This window comes from Haemorhous mexicanus, chromosome 2 (genome assembly GCF_027477595.1).
Source record: "Haemorhous mexicanus isolate bHaeMex1 chromosome 2, bHaeMex1.pri, whole genome shotgun sequence".
In the NCBI taxonomy this organism is placed as follows: Eukaryota; Metazoa; Chordata; class Aves; order Passeriformes; family Fringillidae; genus Haemorhous; species Haemorhous mexicanus.
In genome coordinates this window covers 45,174,445-45,188,439 of record NC_082342.1, presented here as the reverse complement: position 1 = coordinate 45,188,439, position 13,995 = coordinate 45,174,445, and the positions used below count along the sequence as shown (strand labels likewise).

Sequence of the window (13,995 nt, the reverse complement as noted above, 5' to 3'; positions counted from 1 at the left end):
CAACCACAGTGCTTCCTGTCACGCCCACTGCTCAGGCCATGTCCATATTCAGAGTATGACCCCAATACATTGTCACATATGAAATAAGGGTGCTACTATTTCCAACTTTCATATTCCAGTTTAGTTCCTGCAAATCCCAGAGTTCTTGGGCGCTGGATTCTGTCACACCTCTTATTCACTGATGGATAATATAACACCAATGCCATCATTCTGTGACCTTGCCTTCTAAGCTACCGAGTCAGGCATTGCTGAGAGGAAATGACATGCAGCTTAAGAAACTTGTTTATATACAAAATACAAATACGGAAGTGATTTCACCTTTGTTATTGCTAATACTCAAGGATACAGACATCAAAAATCTCTAAATTCCTGTGTAATTAAGATCAGCTATTGAGTCTTCCTCTCCATGCCATCTCTCAGTTTGTGATGGAACTTGGACAAAATGCTTTGATGAAGTAGAAAAATGACAGATATTATTAATATTAAAAGTTGTGTGTTAGAAAAGCAGGATGAAGAGATTCCACTGAAAAATGGAAGTATATGGAAATATGTAGAAGTATACAGGAAAAATCATTAAATTCAAGTCAATACCTTTTTCAGGCTCAGTTTCAATACTCTCAAAATACTGTCTTGCAGAAAGAGATTGAAAGTTTCATTTTCAGTAAATATTCTCTGGTTTTTCTGAGTCTTTTAATAGCAGACCTTCCTTTTTCCATGTCAAAAATTTTCTGCTTGCCTACTTCCCCCAATCACTTACATGCTATGATCCAGCTGTTATTTATTAAAGACTGGCTCATAATGTAAAGGGCTTGTGTCTTTTTTCTATTCAGTTATTGTTCCTCAAGTCCCAGAATTTCTTTGTATGAATTTCATTTAAGTGAAAGAAACCAGCAGCTTCTTCCATGTCCAGGCATGTCCAAGACCTTTATAACACATCCTGCTTCTTTGGCACAAGTAGGGTAAAGAGGGAGAGTTGAGAAACAGCATGAGTGAAGGGGAGGTGGAAAAGAAGACATCTACAAATCCTTTTAAAAATTTTAGGAGATGAAATCATAGTGTGTGTGTGTGTGTGTGTGTATGTTGTTAGTTCAAACTTCTTTTGACTTAATTTGCTGTTGTTTATAGGGTTAACGACAATTGTTTACACAACTGTGTTAAGTATCCTTCCACTTCTTTCCATAAGTCAAAAGTGCCAAGCAGAACTGGAATGACATTTCTGGATGAAATCTCAATAAATTAAAAAAAAAAAAAGAAATGGCAAAATTCCCAGGTAGAAGTTTGACAAATCTTCTAAAAACCCTGGCACTTGGACTAGACCCCACAGGATAATACAAATTGCCCTGCCAGAGGACAAACAGTTCTGTGGTGGAAGAATATTAGCCTTGATGTTGGCAGGGTTTTGGTGAAATGCTCTGTTCTACTGCAGGGGTCATCCTGGGAAAGCACCCACTCTTGTCCCTGAGTGTGTGGTTAGCTGCTGGCGATATGGGATGAATGAGTCTGAGTGCTGATGAGCTGAGGGAAGAAGTGAGCAGTATTCCTGGACCCATTCTGGCTGCTTCACTGCTGCACAAGCTGGCAAGTCACCCCTGACATCTACATGGTCTCCAACCCAGCAGAAGGACAACAGTGACTTCAGGGCAAAGGAGGGATCAATTTCCCAGGACTGGGATGGGAATAGCAGCATCTCTTTACCTATGGAACCAAGGCATGAAACAAGCATCTGACCTGCTTCATGCCTTGTCAAGGATTAAGTGATTCTGGGCACCCCTGAAGCAGAACTCATCAACTAGTTGACCTGTAGGTAAGGCAAGAGTGCCATGTGAGGTATCAGCCTGGCTCACTCCATTCAAATTCGAGCTTCATCTTTGCCAGTAAAACTTCACTGTAATTTTCAAACACTTTAAACTTCTGATTAAAGCCACAATACAGCTCCTGCTTTTATCCTGCAATACTTAAACCCAGGACTGAATACCCACATTAGTTTGAACACTAAGACTGCTATCTTAGGGTTCAGCATAAGAAGGCAAGTCATCTCTTGGATCCATGTGTAAATATCACACTTGCTCACACATCTCAGAGCCATGCAGACTTCTCAGCAGTGAATTTGCATTACTTGTGCTGCCAAACCCAAGGCAAGATACAGCTCCTCTTCCCAACACTCACCAGCCACTCCATAAATGTCAGCTTGAGCATGCAGGCAACAGGATCTGGAAGGGGAAACCAACAGCTGGAGATGCAACATGTCTATTGGCAGCCATGCAGCCAAGTCACAGAGAAAGAAAATCTTCCTAAACGTCCAAAAATGCTCACTGAAATGTTTGCCAACTGGGTGTGCTGCATCTCATGCTCTGACTGGTTCGCCCCTGGACACAGCAAACAGGGTGTTTACAAAACATTCTGCTGACAGCAGAGGATAAGTGCCATATGCAAGCTGTGGCTGCCAGGCACAGACATACACACACAGTATTTAAATTGTCCCTGCTTTGTGTCTGGAGTTCTATGTGGAAATGCAAACATCATACCCAACAATTGCAGCTTGGGATGCTCTTCCACGACCAGCAGAGAGAAACCCTCTCTCTCCTAGCTTCTCAGCCTTCCTGGCTGCCTTTCTGCACCACTTTTCACATCCATGATATCCTACCCTCCTTCATGGAGACTCTTCTCACCCCTTAGGGTGCCAGTGCATTTGCTAACTTCAGCATCAAACTATTTTTAGTGGGACTGGGGTTATTTTTCTGGGCTGTTTCCTGTAGCTTCAGCCCTCTGAATTGGTTTGTTGAGGACACACTTGGTATCAGATGGGCACAGGAAAACAGCAAGAGCACTGGCCAGGCTGGGAGGAGCAGGAGGACCCAGTTACAACAGAAGTGGGCTATTGGCAAAGCCAGGCTCATCCTACTTCAGCTTTAGACATAAACATTTGTACCACTTCACTCAGTGGTTCAGGGACCTGGTCTCTGACCTGGGTCACACACAATGTGACCTGACTCCAGCCAGGCTGTTCAACTCCAGTTTTCTTTGGAAGGAGGCCATGCCCTTCCCCAGGCCACTTTGCAGACTGCAGAGCTCAGCTGCTGTGGTGCTAGGGTTGTTTTTATGAAGTCTCCAATATGTTTTTTCTCACTGGAGAAGTGGTTCCTTTTTTCTTATTTTTCTCCTGTTCAAAGAGAAGTGGACTATTTTTAGCTCATGTTTCTTCTTTTGAACTTGCATGTGGGTATTAAGTCAACAGAGAAGAATCCTGTTTCCAAGGATGGATGTCTCAGAAATGACAGTCAATCATCACCGAGTGACAGTGGTTCTGCAATGCCCCCACAGGGTGCAGTGCACCAGGTTCAGAAAAGGGCAGAGGAACTGAAAGTAGGACTTCTGGCAAAATGGGAAGTTTGGAAAGTATGGCACAAATACTCATCACCTTCCATCTGATGTTGGAGAAGTTTATTAAAAGGTTCTGCTGAAGACCCTTTATCCCAAAGCTGCCTGTAGTTCTGTAGGGAGATTTCTGCCATTTCTTCTTTAGTTGTGAAACCACCCTTGGCTAATAGGCTGTGCAGACCAGGATATATGATCTGGGGTACTCTACTGAGACTTCTACTTTGTGGTGTGAGGGAGAAAGGGGATGAGGCCATAGATCCATGGTTACATAAACCATATAGCAGCACAAATAATGGTTCTGTAACAATGCTGGGATGTCAGGTTCGAGAAAAGAAAAATGAGTTTTTTGTATATTTGGCTATGTCACAAAAGTTATCAGGTACAAGATGGGCTAAAGGAAGGGTTTTTTCCCTGGCATGCTGAGGTCCTGAATGCAAGCCACTTTGAGAAAACTGAAGGCAGTTTCTGGAGGTCCCTTCTCAAGCACTGTGAAGAATTACAGATTGTTGACCCTCAGAAAGAGCCAGGTCACTCCAGCACCTCTGAAAAATGGGGTAGTTTTTGACCAGACCAATTTAGGAATGAAGAAAAAAACAACATACTGTCCAATAATATGATTGCGAAATCAGGGGGTTTTGGGCAAGGTAAACTGTCATGCGTTTCCTTGCTTCTAAACCCAAATTTGTTTTCTGCGTTTGTGTGGAAAATCAGAGGATGTTATAAGCTGAGTCATGCCATTATTGACTTTAGCAAGCACAGCACTGATATAAATAGTGAAACACTGGTGCGTCTTAGACAGAGGACAAAGAGATTGAGAGGTCTTCTAGCAAGGGCTGGTAGGACAGGGAGACAAAGATGAAGACAAAGATCCTTCTTTTCCTTGAGTTATTATATTTTATATGCTCCTCTGCTTTTCCAGTGGCTCCAGAAAAGGAAAAAGAAGATATGCAATTTGCCAAGGTAAGGACTATGGACACAACTGATGAAATAATTTATTGAGAAAATGAACATAGTGATGCATTAGCAATGTAGAGTATTTTACTATCAGATCTCTGCACTTGTAAAGAAAGTTTTACATTCTAAACTGTTGCTTTTTCTTCCCTATAAGAAATATCTTGAAAACTTCTATGATTTTAAAGAAGAGAAACACTCTCTGTTTAAAGCAAAGGACCTCAACCATATGGCTGACAAAATACGAGAGATGCAGTCATTCTTTGGGCTAGAGGTGACTGGGGAGCTGAATCAGAAGACACTGGAGATGATGAAGCAGCCTAGATGTGGAATACCAGACATCCGTTCCTACAGCGCCTTCCCACACAGCCCCACGTGGACGAAAGAAGATGTGACCTATCGGTAACATACATTACAGAAGGTTTTTCTCCACACCTCTGGGAAGCTTTGTGAATGCTAGGCAGAAGTAATGTAAACAGGTTCTTTACCATTTATTTCTGTATTTCTCCATATAAAAGCTCCATTCAGGATGAAAGGGACAGGAATGTGGGAACTATTCAGGCTACCAAATAGCGATGCGAATACCAAAATAGGAGTTTACAGTACTTAGCTAATAGCCTACTGAATAATGTACTCAGTGGATAGAAGGAGTGCAGCTGAGCATAAATGTTAGGGTTTCTGAAAGGTATAAAAGAAAACTGTGAAATCTTTATCTGTTATGTAAGCAAATATTTTGAAAATAAACCGCTTGAGACACATAAATAATTGTAACAACAGATTAAAATATTTGACCTTGATACCATGTGTCCCAGTCACATGTGATCTGGTTGCTTTAAATTCCTTTTTTCTTTAATTCACAGTATTCTGAACTACACTCCAGACATGCTGCAAGCTGATGTGGACGAAGCAATTGCAAGAGCCTTCCAGCTCTGGAGCAGCGTCACTCCTCTGAGGTTCACCAGGGTCTATGGAGGTCAAGCAGATATAATGATTTCCTTTGCAGCTGGATGTAAGGAAACTCTGTTTTCAGGAAATCATAGTACTTGTCACTTTTTCTTAGCAAGACAATGAAAAGCATCCCTTTTTTCCCCCCTTATTTTTAGTTCATGGTGACTTCTATTCCTTCGATGGTCCAGGAGGAACTCTGGCTCATGCCTACGCCCCTGGCAGTGGGATAGGAGGAGATGCCCATTTTGATGAAGATGAAAACTGGACCAAATTTACAACCTATGGTGGTAGGCAAACTTAAATATTGTGTTGACTGCTATTTTATTAGAAAGGGTTGTCTTGAAGATGCTGTAAAGTCACATATCCCACGGCAGTAGTTCCAGTATTTACTGAGTTTTAAAATATCAGCAAAATTTAGTAAAACATTTCTGCATATTTTGATCTGGGATGTAACCACAACAGTCCCTTGTAGTTAATGCAGACTGCAGTTACAGCTCCAGTGAAGAAAATTAAGTTTGCATGGAATAGCAATGTTGGGTAATCGTGACTTCAAAAGACAGGGAATTTTCACCCTCAGATAATGACCTTAAAAGTAACAATATAACTTCTCACATTTGTTTGTTTGCTTCCATTTGGGTTTATTTCTGATTAACAGTCATGCCTAACTTCTAGAAAGGAAAAAACATCTTGAATTTATTGGTGGATAAAATTTAATACAGCAGTGAATTATTCTGGTTTCCAGCAATGTCCAGGGATTACGTTACACGTTACTGGTTTTGTGAGGTAGTTACCAGGAAAATTCCATGTCATTTACTATTCCCAAAATCTGATCAGGTGACTAAAACCTTCTCACCGGCTTTTAAATTGTTATTAATATTAAAGAAACCTCGATTCTTTGTTGGAAAATTTCTGCAGCACGGGGACAAACTGTTCCCAGAGTGGTTTTCCAGTGAGAAATCAATGCCTATGATTTAAAACTCATTTCTTCTCCAGGAGGCCAGAGAGGTCTTACTTGGGCATAGTTAGATTTTGCCATTTTTTTAAGACTGTGAATGATTTATCTCAATGAGAGAACGTCACCTGTGTCCTGCTGTCAAGTAAAAAAAATTATTTAGTGTTTGTTCTTTGTGTGGATCTTTTGTAGGATACAACTTATTTCTTGTTGCTGCTCATGAGCTGGGCCACTCACTAGGTCTCAGTCATTCCAATGTTTTTGGTGCTTTGATGTATCCTGTATACATGGCCGTAGATACGAGGAACTACCAACTTCATCAGGATGACATTAATGGCATTCAAGCCCTCTATGGTAAGCAAGAAGCATCATTTTCTGCTGAATGATGGAAAACAATTTACAATTGATTTTACCCAACAGATAAAATGTACTGAACTTACTACTAGAAGAAAAATACTGTTATTATTTTTGGGCCAATCTCTTGGGGTTTTTGTGGCTAACAGTCTACACTGAAAAATGGAATCTGTAGACCATATTCATTCCAGTTAGTCAAAAGATCCAAGAGCCTTTTCCCAATGATACCAGAGGAACAGCCCACATCTGTAGCATGAAACCCTCCTATCTTCCACAGAAGGGTGTTTATCTGCACAGCTGCCCATACGCTTGGCTTCACATGGTACAGCCTGAAATGTTGTGACATGAACTGCTCTGATCCACCTTCCAATTCCACACTTATTTATTTTCCAAAGGATCCCCCAAGGAATCTCCTGCACATCCAACAGAAGCTTTTCCCCCACAAGAACCAACTGAAATGGTACCTGCAGAAGCACCAACTCCAATGTTTCCCAGGGAAGAGCCAACAGAAATGACACCCTCCAAGCCACCCCAAAGACCAGATGACTGTGACCCTCATCTGACTTTTGATGCTGTCACTACTCTCCGTGGGGAAACACTGTTCTTCAAAGATGGGTAAGTGCTTTTATTTCCAGCAACACCTTTTTGTGAGACTCACAAAGGCAAAGCACAAAGTTCAGTTCAAGGAATTTATCATCCCTTGGTTATAAAGGAAAATATTTCTTTCTGTAAGTGTTAAGGCATCTTTGAAAAATTTTACTAGCACACCTGTGCTGGGTGAGTAACACGGTTTATTAACAAGTGAGTACAATGTTTTAATCCATCATACATTACTGCCCATGTCTATTAAAATTGTGCAAGGCTGAATAATTCCAGTGTCACTCCTCAGCCTCCAGTTGCTTTACATACAGCAGTGTCCTCCTCACACCATCCTGTGTGTGGGCCAGGGAGCTGTGGAAAACATCACTGGTGATTTTTAGTGTCACCCTGACCTAGGATTCTGCACTAGACCAGGAATGTCTACAGAGAGTCCCTGCTGTTACAGGGTGGCCTTGTTTCAGGCATGCTCTGGCACTCACTGCAGTGAGTTGCAGGCTGGGCACATCCAGCCTGGCAAGAGCAACAGCAGGTCAGGGTCAGGGCTTCATCCTCTTCTTGGCTTGATAGTTGTGTTTTGATTGAACAAGCTTTCTTTGATGATGTGGGTCTTATTTTCCTTCTAAAACATATGAAGAATTGTAGCTTAATAGTTTTCAAGGAGGAGAGGGAAAGAGCAAATCTTCCTTAAAATGGGTTTTAACTTGTTTCTCAAGAATTTTTATTTAACCTTTGCAACCAAATTGAAATGACCTGTGCCTGACTATGTGGGTCATGGTGAAGAGAAAGCTGCAATCGTCAGCACTGCCACAGATATTCCAAGTTGTCCTGGACAAACCATTATGGTGCAGATGCAGAAGTCCACAGGGCCACCAGCTGTAGGTGACCTGGTTGAGCCAAGGGGTTGGACAAGATGAGCTTCAGAGGTTCCTTCCAACCTCAACTATTCTGTGAGCTCATAGCAACCTGTAGCAAAGGGCACAGGTCTGTGGGGGAGCAGAGCAGAGTGAAGGACTGCCTCCCAAAGGGGGTGACATCTCTGTCTCATGGGGAACACTGGTTCCAGCACCCAGACAGTAGGATTTCAAGTACATTTCTGGGCCCTTGATCTCCTAATGAAGTACAGACAATGAAGCACTGCTGGTTTTGTTTCCAACAGCTTTGTCTGGCGCAAAAGTCCATATTTCTCAGAAATTGAGCACGACACCATCTTCTCCTTCTGGCCATCACTAATAGCTGGCTTTGATGCTGCATATGAGGTTGACAAGAAGGATCGAGTGCTATTTTTTAAAGGTACTTCTCTTACATTTTCATGATTTTTTAATGCATATGTGAAGTTATAGCAATACCACTAGTGTTATTTAAACATAATGGAAGGTATATTATGCTAATATTCATATTAGCTCTAATACTAGTGCTACCACTAATAGAGGATATTCTTAATATTTAAATCCATTTAAATTTTGCAAATTATGCTACTGTCAGTAACTAATGTTACTTCACAACAGTTCTACATAGACTTCCTTTGGCCAGTGAGAGCAAAGATCATAGCTGATACAAAATTTATTGCTACATTACATTATCTAAATACATTTTTAAAGATGACCTAAAAACACACCTAAAAATATACTGACTTTTAATTATTGAGTATATAATAATCTTAATGACTATAAAAAGTAGAAAATCCAGCAGCTGTGAGATATTCAAACTTCTGTGAGCCCTAAGTGGGTAACGTTTTCAGCAGGACATCTGTGCTGTTTTGTGGCATTTACTACACAGAAAGCCCTGGGGCTTTGGCTAAAAGGAGATCAGACTCCTCAAGAATCCTTACAACTTTTTCTGCTTTCCTGTAGATGGCCAGTACTGGGCTGTCAGTGGCTACAGAATAGAGCCAGGGTTCCCCAAGCCCATTCAGAACCTGGGCTTCCCCAGCAGCGTCAGGAAAATCGATGCAGCCGTTCACGACCAAAGTACAAAGAGAACCTATTTCTTTGTGGGCAACAAGTACTGGAGGTAAGGTTCTTCTCTCTTCTGTACAAGAGACAATCAAAACAGCTTTTTTAATCAAGTGAGGTATTTCTACAGGATGTTCATGTCCTCTATTTGTCAGCCTTCTCAGCTGATTCAAGCTGAAACTCAGGTGTTTTATAAAACAAAGTCTGTTACACCTGAGTGTTCACTTACTCTTATCAGGCTGTAATTAAGGGGCAAATGAATTTTGTTTATTCACTAAGAAGCAGTGTAAGCTAGTATAAAAATACAATGCATTATAATAAGTATAAAAATATAAATCGAGTGGACTTTGTCATCATGTCAGGTCTTCATTCAGTAGTTACTAAGAAGTAGAAGTGCTCTGTGAAATTTATAAATGACAAATCAAGAAAGTTATAGAAGGAGATTAAAATATTTACTTCCTAAGAAACAGTACAGCTAAGCAGTAATCTTAGCCTAATAAGTGGTCTGTAATACTATCTTGAAAGGGTGTTATTACACCTGAAGTTTGCATTTCTCTTATGGGGTCACTTCATAGATTGTGTGCTGTAAAATCAAGTAATTATGTTTGATTAATTATGCAAGATTACTATTCAGTATAAGCCCCATTCAGCCTTATTGTCAGTCTCAGGGAATGAAAGTAAATGTTCTAATCTGATATTCTGAAAAAAAGACTTACCTTGGGTACTAAAGATGTAAATATTCACACAGCCAGGATTTATACAGCTCCATGAGGTCGCAGATTGCAGGTGATGGATTTTCAGCTGACAGTAGGCACATTTTGTAAAAAATCCATCTGGTTTCAACTTTGAATGTCACATGCTTATTTTCTTATTTCCATGCAATTTCTTTATTTAGTTTCAATGAAAATAACCAATCAATGGAAAGAGGTTATCCAAGAAAAATAGCTGCTGACTTCCAAGGGATCGGTCATCCAATTGATGCTGCCCTTCAGAAAAATGGTAAATAAATTAAAATGTAATTTTAAAAAACCCAAATATCACCTGCCAAAGGCAAAAAAAAAAATGTTTCATTATGTATCTTAAATTTTTGGTATGATTTTTTTAAGTCACCCAAGAAAATAGTAAGCATGTAACAATAGGTATAAAAAAATGAAATATTAATTTTTCCATATTTTTCCTTCCAATTCTAGGATATTTCTACTTTTTCCACGGATCGAACCAGTATGAGGTTGACATCAAGAGGAAGAAACTCATCCGTATAATGAAAAGCAACAGCTGGTTTAATTGCTAGAAATATTAAGTGATGGTACAGGAGTATATTTGTACCAGAAAGAGCTTTTCATGTTTCTTGATTTTAAACAGTGTTATTCAGCCGTTCCTGTGCACCTGAGTCTGAAATTATGGCCTTTGGCAATTGTAATTTAAAACCTTTAAAATGTAAAACCTAATGTACAGTTTTAATTTATTTTCACTCTCCAACTATTTATTAATCAAGTTGTTTTTGAGAAATAAAGTATTTTGCTTGAGTTCAGCAGTTCTTGTGTCCTGATTCAGTCCACTGGAGACAAGGCATCTGTACAACCACACACAAGCTGAATGGCACCAGGTTCCATCAGCATTTTCAGCAGAGCTCAGTGCCTGTGGAGGGAAACTTAAAAAGAAGTGGAGGGGCAGCTCTGGCAGGCAATTAGAAATTGCCCAGGTGACAAAGGAGGGAAATAAGGTGCTCAGGAACAATGTGGGGGAGGCATAAAAGGTAAGAGGAGATCCTACACATGAGTGTGTGAAGGGAGAGACTGGAGTCTGTGGCATGCCATGAGCCCTGGCACAGGGACAGAGGGATGGGAACATGGCAGTGGCTGAGAGGACCAGTGCACCAGTGCCACTGAGCATGGTTTTAATGACAGAGTCATTGGTGCAGCCAGACATGAGCAACCAGAAAGAAGGGTAAGTGCCCAGTTTGGGGATGGAAGTAGCACACAGGCAGGGTGGGAAGTGATGGAGACATGATCACAGGGTCACAGGGAGTCAGTGGATTAGCCCTCCTGAGCTGTAGGCATGTGCCATGGAAATGGAGTCGGGGCTGGCAGTCCACCTCACAATGCTTGACAGCAAACCAGAAACAAGAACCATTTTCTAGAGCACACAAGCCAAAATAAGGAAAAAACCTAAGGACTTTTATGTAACTACCACAGATGAATCCTCCAGAGGATGAGTGGTGAGACACACCTGTTTCCTCCTTGTTTGGGTCCTGCTCACAGGGCAATAGCTCAATGATTTTAAACACCCCTTGGGCTTTAAGAGAGCTTGGCTATAGTCCATCCTCTCTTTGAAGGGATTTGATCCCATCTCTTACAACACTGATGTGCTGATGTGATTGTGCAAGGAAGTCAACTGGCTATTAATCTTTCTCCTACAAAATTGGCAAAGGCAGAAAGAGAGGCTGGGAACGGCTGACAAGGACAGTATTCCAATTGCCACAGCTCAAACGCCATTAGGCAGAGGCAAAATTTGCTCCTGTTCTTCTGCACAGGGCAGTTGCCTCAGACATCTGATCAAAGACATATTACCACCTGTCCCCCCATCCATGTGGGCCAGTGAAGCCATGTGTGTCCCAGTGCACCCACGGGCCCACTGTGCTCACAGACAAGATCAAAGAAAGGCAGCAGAGATGATGCTGGACTGGAGGGGCCTTTGAGCAACCTGGTGTAGTGGAAGGTGTCCCAGCCTGTCAAGGGTGGGCTGGAACGAGATTATCCTTAAAGTCCTTTCTACCCTAAAAATTCTATAATTTTATGATCTTGGAATATCTCATCTCTGGCATGTTCACCTCATGCATGTTTTGTGCCATGCTAGATATGCTCTAAGTACCTCTAAAGCCAGGTTTAAAACCAACCTACGTTAATAATCAGTCCATGACTTAAAAGTTGCTTTTAACAACTTTTAACAACAGTCCCTACTGTTGTGTCAAGCAGGACACAAGAGCTCAGCATTGCCACAAGGGCAGCGGATCACCATGGCGGAGTCATGGACTGAAAAGTGGCTGAGCTCACCTGGCGGCAGTCCAGGCAGGGCAGAGACTCAGGAAAACTGGCGTTGCCCCAACATCTCCCAGTGTCTTTCCCAACAGCTCTTGCTCTGTACATAGCCTATCCTGACCAAACTTCAGTCCAAGGACTTTAGATGCCTCCAGGCTTAGGCAGGGTGCTTGTGAGTACTGTTTGTGCCTAACTAATGGGGTTAATTCCCTTTGTTTATAAAAACGTCTCCATACTTTAATATCCTAAATAGATGCCTTCTTGTATGTGAAGGCTACCTTCAGAAATCAGGCCTTTAGGCTCTGGTTGCTGTCTGAGACTTGAAAGTGGTTTGGGAGGACCCAAAAGAAACATTTCAGCAACAGCAAAGCAGAACACTCTTGGTGTTTACACTGACTCACATTAGATTAAAGTATTTCTCCTGCATGAGGTTAGTAATACTTTTTTAGTAATGACATCCAGGAAACATCAAAATTAAAACACTCCCTCCACCTTTGAGTATTAAGTGGCCTCAACTCACAATATCCGAAAAATGAGTGATATTTACTTAGCTGTGAAGAAAAATGTAGCCCGGAGCAGAAACGGATGAACACATGCCATGGGTTTCACGTAGACAAGGGGGCTAGTGAGTTGTGTCAGTCATGGAATTTCTGTCTGTATCTTTGCTTGGTTAATGTCTTAAACTTTGAAATGAAACAGCACTACTTGCAGTTTGGGAAAAGCAATGAAATTCCTGGTAAATGGAAGATGTAGCTCAGATGATGTTGGAAACATCAGAAGCAGGAAAGCTGGAGCTGTCTATACTCAGTGAACAAGAGAATATTTCTTGTAACCATGATTTTGTCATAACTCAAAAATTATTGCTGGAATTAAAGACCTCTTGGGTGCCAGCAGGGGAAATTTATCCACAAACATAATTTCAAGTACTTGTCCTGTATGAATAGGAACTTGCCTTGGAATCCAAGAGCAGGCATACAAATTAGAGTCCCAAAATATAACCTGTTACATCTAAAATTCTTGATTGCAACAACAGTTGACCTAGACCAAACCTCTTGCACATGAAATCTCAAAAATCCCAGAATGACTTCACTGGCAAGGGAGCAAGGGTGACCCGTGTGCAAGTTGACTGGAACTGGAACACTGAATGCTGCCAGGGAATCAGCATTGCCATGCTGGGGACCCACAACTGTTATATAAAAGCCAGAAGTAGGTCACAATTTGTCAGCAATAAGAGATTTTTGAGGCTAGGTTTGTGCTGCCAGGTCTGAGGGTTTGCAGCACAGCCAGGAAGGAGGTGCCAAAGGCACTGTGTTAGGCAATGCTGGTGGCAGCTCAGGCTGAAGTTGCAGTTTTACAGCTCAGAAGCTTCCCCTGCACAGACCTGCTCTCCCAGGGCTTGGCCAGGGGTCCTACACTGCTACAGAGTTCAGCCTGGCCAGGACACTGAGGGTACACAAGGCAGCAGAGAGGAGCCATTTCAAGCTCTGAGCAATTAAGCCCTTGTCTTTGCACAACAACACAACTTAGTTTCATCCTACTTAGGCTCTATGAGAGGATATTTTCTTTTGTCTATACTACATTATTCGTTTTAAGATATATAAACTGTGAATTAGCAGTAACCTTTCTGTTAAGGTTAATAATAATAACAATAAACATATTGTGTTATATGTCTTAGGATGGGGCCATGGGAATGCATCCAAAGCAGAAGATTAAGTCCAGAAGAGGGAGGGCAATCCTAGGAGCTTATCCAGACAATTTTACAGGTTGTATAAAGGAGAGCATAGTAATTTTCACACTGACTTCTTTAAGTTAAAACCAGAGA

General features: G+C 41.4%; 1 protein-coding gene and 1 long non-coding RNA gene across 2 annotated transcripts; one reads left to right on the top strand and one right to left on the bottom strand.

Moving 5' to 3' along the window:
* The first annotated feature begins 4,148 nt into the window (after positions 1 to 4,148).
* Positions 4,149 to 10,669, top strand: LOC132323428 (stromelysin-1-like). The gene is made up of 10 exons (XM_059838621.1): positions 4,149 to 4,338; positions 4,487 to 4,731; positions 5,190 to 5,338; positions 5,433 to 5,564; positions 6,422 to 6,583; positions 6,979 to 7,198; positions 8,340 to 8,473; positions 9,034 to 9,193; positions 10,031 to 10,134; positions 10,326 to 10,669. Exons 1-10 carry the CDS (start codon positions 4,234 to 4,236, stop codon positions 10,424 to 10,426), a joined length of 1,512 nt encoding a protein of 503 aa, XP_059694604.1. The 5' UTR covers positions 4,149 to 4,233; the 3' UTR covers positions 10,427 to 10,669.
* Positions 7,358 to 10,035, bottom strand: LOC132323429 (uncharacterized). Its single transcript, XR_009485339.1, has 2 exons — positions 9,852 to 10,035; positions 7,358 to 7,802 (listed from the first exon to the last, which is right to left on the bottom strand). It is a non-coding gene; the product is annotated as an uncharacterized LOC132323429 (long non-coding RNA).
* Positions 10,670 to 13,995: the final 3,326 nt, after the last annotated feature.

What these genes read in the sequence shown, in the direction of transcription:
- LOC132323428 (XM_059838621.1), top strand. Translation starts at nt 4,234, where the DNA reads ATGAAGACAAAGATCCTTCTTTTCCTTGAGTTATTATATTTTATATGC. An exon ending in AAGATATGCAATTTGCCAAG is followed by an intron (nt 4,339 to 4,486) that starts GTAAGGACTATG and finishes CTTCCCTATAAG; the next exon opens with AAATATCTTGAAAACTTCTA. An exon ending in CAAATTTACAACCTATGGTG is followed by an intron (nt 5,565 to 6,421) that starts GTAGGCAAACTT and finishes GATCTTTTGTAG; the next exon opens with GATACAACTTATTTCTTGTT.